We start from the raw sequence: 7,409 nt of genomic DNA on the forward strand, positions 1-7,409 counted from the left end.
CTCAGAGGATCGTGGACCAAAGTAGTTCAATAAATGCCTTTTCTTCTCTTTGTTAGCTATAATATCCAGGCATTGCCTAAAACAAATATAAGTATTTGTTTAAACCACTTTTTTTTTTTTTTCCTGTCCTAAATTGCACCCTTGAGGTTTAGATCTGGCTGAATCCCGCTGGCTTTATTGAAATTGATGGGCTAAATTTACACGGAGTAATCTAGGGAGTAAAATGTTCAGGTTTTGGTTTTGGACCACAACTGAAGGCAGTGTTGTTAGGTTTGGGGGTTTTCTCTGTTGTTTTTATTGTTCTTAGTTCATTTATTTTATGCTGCTTCCTGTTTTTTAAGGCAAAGGATTACTATATTTTGACCTGTTCGATTTTCCCCTAGCACACTTGTGATTTCTATTTCCCTCTTCCAGTTCTTCCTTTGTTCAGTCTATGTCCCGATGTGCACAGAGAAGATTAACATCCCCATAGGTCCCTGTGGTGGCATGTGCCTCTCTGTCAAAAGAAGATGTGAACCCGTTTTAAAAGAATTTGGATTTGCTTGGCCTGACAGCCTAAACTGCAGCAAATTCCCACCCCAGAATGATCACAACCACATGTGCATGGAGGGCCCAGGAGACGAAGAGGTTCCCCTTCATAGCAAGACCTCCCTGCAGCCTGGAGAAGAGTGCCACAGCATGGGATCTAACTCAGATCAGTACATCTGGGTGAAGAGAAGCTTGAGCTGCATCCTGAAGTGCGGCTATGACGCTGGTCTCTACAGCAGGTCGGCTAAGGAATTCACAGATATCTGGATGGCTGTGTGGGCGAGTCTTTGCTTCATCTCCACTGCATTCACAGTCCTGACCTTCCTGATTGATTCATCCAGATTTTCCTACCCGGAGCGCCCAATCATATTTTTGAGCATGTGCTACAATATTTATAGCATTGCTTATATTGTGAGGCTAACTGTGGGCCGGGAAAGGATATCCTGTGATTTTGAAGAGGCAGCAGAACCTGTTCTTATCCAAGAAGGTCTTAAGAACACAGGATGTGCTATAATTTTCTTGCTGATGTATTTTTTTGGGATGGCTAGCTCCATCTGGTGGGTTATTCTCACATTGACCTGGTTTCTGGCCGCAGGACTCAAGTGGGGCCACGAAGCTATAGAAATGCACAGCTCCTATTTCCACATTGCAGCCTGGGCTATCCCTGCAGTGAAGACCATTGTCATTTTAATTATGAGACTAGTAGATGCAGATGAGCTCACCGGTCTGTGCTACGTTGGGAACCAGAACCTGGATGCACTGACAGGCTTTGTTGTCGCCCCACTTTTTACCTACCTGGTCATTGGGACTTTATTCATTGCAGCGGGGCTCGTGGCCTTGTTTAAAATCAGGTCTAATCTTCAGAAAGATGGAACTAAAACGGACAAACTGGAGAGGCTAATGGTGAAAATCGGTGTCTTTTCAGTGCTGTACACCGTGCCAGCAACGTGCGTCATTGCCTGTTATTTCTATGAAATCTCCAACTGGGCCATTTTCCGCTACTCGGCAGACGATTCCAATATGGCAGTGGAGATGCTCAAAATCTTCATGTCCCTCCTGGTGGGTATTACATCAGGTATGTGGATCTGGTCAGCCAAAACTCTGCACACGTGGCAGAAGTGCTCGAACAGACTGGTGAACTCAGGGAAGGTGAAACGGGAGAAGAGAGCAGATGGTTGGGTGAAACCTGGGAAAGGGAACGAGACTGTGGTATGAGGAAAGGATGGCACCCCCATGGTCTGACTGCTGTCCCGAGGAGGACTGATCTTGTGTAAGCATCGCCGTATAAATGTTGGGAGCAGCGTGGGGAGACGGTTACCACAACCTGTCTCTGGGGAATGGGGAAAAAATAAAAAAGCCTTAAAGAATAAACAGCAAAAAGATCATGCTGCAGACACAATAGCCATAAACCATGCTGCCCAAAATAGGGAAGCCCAGGGAGGCTTTAAAAGCTGTGAAATAACCAAACACATTGTCCTCCTTTTTTTTCGTTTGTTTTAGAGCAGAAGGTGATATACTGAAGTCATTAGAAGCTGAGGAACTGCAACCCACAGCTGTGGGAAGCTGTTTTCTTTTGATGGCCTTATAGCTGGTGGAGGAAGGCAGTATGGGGCCAAATTCTGGGCTGATTTAGGGTCCAATTATCAGAAGATGAAGCACCCAGGACATCAGTTAGGTGTCTTCTTCCCAAGTTCAGTGTTGTGAAGGAAGTGCTTGCTGAGGGTTGTGTCTTTATGCCCTGGGAAATTCTGTTGCTCCCACACGCTGCACAGGTCAGCCAAGGATCAGGTGTTCCAGCAAACACCATGTGGAATTTCCACGTCTAAGAGTTACCCATGATGAGTAGGATTTAGTGAGGTATTAGTGAGGGTGATTCTTTAAGTCAGATGGTCTAATAAATCTGATGGTCTAATAAAAATTTTGACTCACTGTCTGTAACCTGGTCTGACTTGAGAGTTGACTCAGCCTTGAGCAGGAATTTGGACCTCCCTAGGGCCCTTCCCACCTGAATTATTCTGTGATTCTATCAATATTTCCAATTTTTAAAAAGTTTTATTCAAGGCCATTGTCAGAAGTAGAGGAGTCAGTGGGATCTGGGAAGCTTTTTATGGTCTTCTGCATTGATTATTGTTATCTGTCTGCCTCCGTCCCTGTCCCTTCAGGTGCTCCTGCTATTTCTAGCAGACTACTTTATTCTGCTGCATTTAATAGCTTTAAATAAAGTCTTACATTATAGTGTTCCTTCCTCCAGGAAAGAGAAAAATGAGTTGAGGGTCTTTTCAAACAATGCCAGTTTTCTCCAAGTAAACTTATCTGGCTCTCTCTGGAGACCAATTGCATGAAGCAATTAAGTCTTAATATATTTCATTCAGTGTGATGGTATCTCCGCAGACGCCAGTCTGGGGAGAAGCAAAATGTTAAGTTCCTTGGAAACCTCATGTTCACACAGATCGGTTGTATAATTATGTGTGTCAGTTACAATTAAAAGAACATTCTCAGCCCATGACATCACAGTACAGCTGACTGCCTCACAGTGATGCTCCACTTGCTCACCAACAGCTATGGAGATTTTTTTTTAAAATATATATTTACTTGCAGAATGTGAGCAGGCATTCAGTCCTCAGGAACAACAAGAGACATTTCCACCTTTTGTAAAGGGATCCCAAGAGAAGAGATCCAACTTCTTGGTGAATAATGTTGTTTTGTAGCAAATGTTGAGAGTTTTTTACCCTTTTATTTGAGAAGGTATTGGCTTGTGCTCATGGGGAGCTTGAATCTTTTGTTGGGGGCTTGTTTGGCCAATAAGAAAGATGATACAAATAGAAGCACTTAAGGTGGACACTGTTCTGATGCTCTGTCCCTCTGAAGGACCTTTGGTTTTATCCGTGTGCCCTAAATTTTTGCTTCATTTGTTTGTTGGAGCTTGGTGAGTGGCAGAGCATCCGCTTGATGCCTTGACTCGCATGAGCTTTGAGGGCAGCTGAGAAGCAGCACAGCTTCATTACAGCCCTTGCTTTTCACACAGGTGCCCCATGTGCTTCCCAAACCAGAATTCATTCCAGCTTGGGCTGTGAGCACTAATCTGTCCCAGAAGTGTGTATTGTTTCAATGTCAATGTTGAAACATGTGCAAGAGCTTTTTTTTTTTTTTTTTTTTAAAAACATCTTTTTTAAAAAAAAAAAAAAAAAAAAAAAAAAAAGAAAGAAAGAAAGAAAAAACACCAAACCCCAAACAAACCCTAATTGCAGTCTTTGTGGTTGGGCTCCCTCTCCAGCAGAACAAGTGACAACTTGACACATTCTGCTCAAGAGGCACAAGCATTGTCTTGGCCAACACCACATACCAGCCAAGCCTTTTCATTCTCTCCATGAAGTCTCTCACTTTTGGTGTTGTGTTTGGATCTGGTTATTCCTCTGTGGACAAGGAGTTCTGCAAGTAGGAGATCTGAAGATGGCTGAGCTTCTTCGTTGTGCAGTCTTTCTCCTGGTCCAAGAAAGGAATGTAAAATCAGCAGCTATGTGTTGACATTCAGGGAGTGAGGACACAATACAAGGTTTTTCTTGTAACCTGGTGTTGGGCTGTGACAAGGTGTCCTGTTCACTCAAGTGTCCTTTCCTCTGAAATTGGTCTGGATACTCTTCTGGCCAACACGACCCATGTTTGACCTGACTGATTCAATAAACAGAATTTTTAACTATGTTATGTACACAGAAGTGAATGTTAAGTATTACCTTGTCATCAGATCTGTGCATCTCTGCCTGTGACCCCATGGACTGTGACAAATGGACGTCCGTGGTGATTTGAGGTGGTGGATGAGGATAGCACTGAGTGGCCATATAAGGGACCTGGGGGGGGTATTCTGTTAAAGAGTGTGTGAGACTTAAATACTATGGGGAGAAGGTGGGCTGGGGAGAGACACCAGTTGCTGTTCCTGAAGGAACATCTTTCCCAGGCGTTCAGTGGGACACTGTACCAACCCAAAGTGAGATTAGCTGTTGTATAACCATTTCATAAATGTATTCATCCATGTGCATTTACCTTGCCCTGCTTCAGGGCTGTATGAATGGGAAGTCACAGCAGATAACCTAAGACCGAGTGGTTGCAGAGAGTGAGTATCCTATGTTCTTTCATTTCAACACTGTTATGAATATAAAGCCAAAAAAAATGTGTGACTAATCCTGTTTCGGAAGTGCTGTTGCTGTGGTTATACAACTAGAAACTTGACAGCAGTTACCTTCCTTGTGCAATCCCTGCTCCCTTCTCCCGCCCCCCCAAGACGTGTGCTCTTCTCACTACACGTTTCAGAAGCACCTAGTGGAGAGGTACAAGCTTAGCTCTTATGTTAGACAAGTTAGCTCCTTTTTCTGAATTTTAAAGAAATAGACACTGATTATTTTGGGGTGTACAGAAAATATATCTACTTCAATGTATGTACTGTAAATTTCTAATTTATCACTGTAAAAAAACCAAACAACTTTGCTATTTAATTTTTATATCAAAATAAAATTTTAACCTCTGTGGATAACTAAGACATTCCTGGCAGCCCTCATGTTTTGGGTGAGTTTGTTTCTTAAATTGGCTTCATCACTGTTGGAAGTGCTTTTTTACCCTGAAGGAAGAAGGACTGAAATGCTCAGCTGTGCTCAAGGGATGCTCCAAATGGGTTAATCTGGCATGGTTTGGATGTAAATGTGGGTTACAAGACATAGCTGAGAACAAAAGATCACTGGGCAATGATGAAAGCACGTGTGCTTCAGGGCTTGCACGTGGGGTGGACAGAAGTCCTTTCAAAGGTGGTGCACAGGTCCCGGGTGCTGGCTGGGGGTGCTGCTGGAGCTTTGGGCTTGTCTGAGCATGTCCCCAAAGCCAAACAGGAGTTCAAAGATGGAAGCACAACCATCTGCTACTGTAGCACTGCTGTGATATGGCTCCTGGAGGGAGCAGAGCGTCCTGCAAGCTCCTTTTTCTTTCATGTGTTATGGAATAGGTGCACTCAAAGATGCACTGAGCATTCCGATCCAGGGTGTGTGGTGGAGGAGGACAGCAGCACCACTGCATGTTGAGTCTGTGAGAACTACTAGTGGCATCTGGAAGGGGCAAATTCTGCTCTTAGTAACGTGCTTTGAGTTTGCTCCTAGGGCTAATTTCAGAGAACAGATTCAACTGATTGTCTACATTTTCTTGCAATTTTTTTAAAAATTAAGCCTATTAATGATCTGCTTATTTTTCATTCCTTTTTGTCATTGCTGATCACAGGTTGTACAGTGGCAGCAAGGAGTTTCTTCTTTTGGTGTACATCCCTCACCAGTTTCTCTGCCACTGATATTGTGCTATTAGTCATGATCTGAACCCACTTAATCATCTCCATCGAGATGCATTCTGTGTGCAGGATTACTTAATTAGCATAATGTTATTCTAACAAGAACCTAAATCAGAGTAGAGTGGATAATAGTGAGGAGGCACTATAAAGAAGACAGTAGGAATTATCACCTGTTTATCTGTAGCTAATCACATTTTGAAGAGGAGCATCTAAACCCGGTAATTACAGTGACTTGCTCATGCCTTTGGCAGCTCATCATTGTAATGTTCTCAGGTTGATGATTAATGAGATCTCTGAAACTTATCATTAGGAGTCTTTAATATAGCTACAGTTAAATGTAACAAACGTAAAAGAGCTTCTGGGGAGGGGAGCAGGATCTCCCTTTTGCCTTGGGGCTGTTCACCAGAGATCCTCAGGCACAGTGTTCAAGATGATGTTGTCTCCTCCAGGTTTCTCTGATGGCCACTTGCCCTTATATGTGTCACCCACATCAGGTGTCTCAGAGCATCACCTTTGATGTGACAGTGAATTGCTGGAGTGGCTTTGAATGGGGAACATCCTCCATGAGCCACTGGGGTGATAGATCACCACAGGTTTGTCTGCAGAGGGGTGTACGTTTCTGTGTATACAAAACTCACCACAAAAAGAAAGCCTTTATGAGGACTTTTTCTGATGGTTTTGCTATTTAGGCTTGGGGTTTTTTGATTGCTTCATTTATTTTGTCTTGTTTTTTTAAATCTGTCCATAAAAAGAACAAATGTTAAGGAGTTTGTAAGCAAAGGAGACTGGAGTTCTGCTGCTGGAAATCAGAAGCATCCTAAGCTCCAGTAATGTGAAAATGTGGTATCATGAGACCTTGGCTTCAGTGGTGGAGTCTCCACCCCACCTCCTCTGTCCTCAGGACTCATTCCCATAACTGTACCATATTTCAGCTCCTCGTCCTTTTTGCCCGTACAACTATTTGTGGCACTGCGCTGCAAAGCAGGTCAGCAAAAAGACACAGGTTAAAAATAACCATCAGAGTTTTTGCTTTGTTTTATGCTGGAGGTTTATTTTTAACTTGGATCGTGTCAGTGATCTGGTTTATGCAGCAGCCCCACCAAGAGCTGTACTGACACAGCAAGGCAGCATGAGCTGCAGGAGGAGCAGGGCTCTGGCTTACATTGCCTTGGCTCATGAAGGCAGCATCCCACGGAGCTGCTCCCCAGCCCTCTTGCACCATCACTCCTGTGAGACCAGAGCTGCATCCACCAGCAGGGGTGCTGGAACAGGCGAGAGACAAGCAGCAAGTACCTGGCCACTTCCCTCTTCCCCAGCCTCGGCTAAAGTAGCAAATCCTTCAGTAAGGTTGTTGGTAACTCCCCGAGTTTGATGCTTTGCCTGGGATGATTGAGTCCAGCTTTGCACTGCTTACCTATAGGTGAAAGTCCCACTGCACAGCCCCAGAGCAACTGTGTCACTGATGCTCCGTAGAGGCCTTTTGGGCATGTTTAGGCTAATTGGCTCATAATATATGTGAGGAGTTTGCAGAGGATGGTTTAACCGAGGATGGTTTAACCAG

General features: G+C 44.0%; 1 protein-coding gene across 1 annotated transcript; it reads left to right on the forward strand.

Annotated features, from left to right (window-relative positions):
* Positions 1-417: 417 nt before the first annotated feature.
* Positions 418-1,914, forward strand: FZD4 (frizzled class receptor 4). The gene has a single exon (XM_008935239.1). It carries the CDS (start codon positions 442-444, stop codon positions 1,741-1,743), a length of 1,302 nt encoding a protein of 433 aa, XP_008933487.1. The 5' UTR covers positions 418-441; the 3' UTR covers positions 1,744-1,914.
* The last annotated feature ends 5,495 nt before the right edge of the window (positions 1,915-7,409 follow it).

Source organism: Merops nubicus, unplaced genomic scaffold, assembly GCF_000691845.1.
Source record: "Merops nubicus isolate BGI_N331 unplaced genomic scaffold, ASM69184v1 scaffold6882, whole genome shotgun sequence".
In the NCBI taxonomy this organism is placed as follows: domain Eukaryota; kingdom Metazoa; phylum Chordata; class Aves; order Coraciiformes; family Meropidae; genus Merops; species Merops nubicus.

What these genes read in the sequence shown, in the direction of transcription:
- FZD4 (XM_008935239.1), top strand. Translation starts at nt 442, where the DNA reads ATGTGCACAGAGAAGATTAACATCCCCATAGGTCCCTGTGGTGGCATG.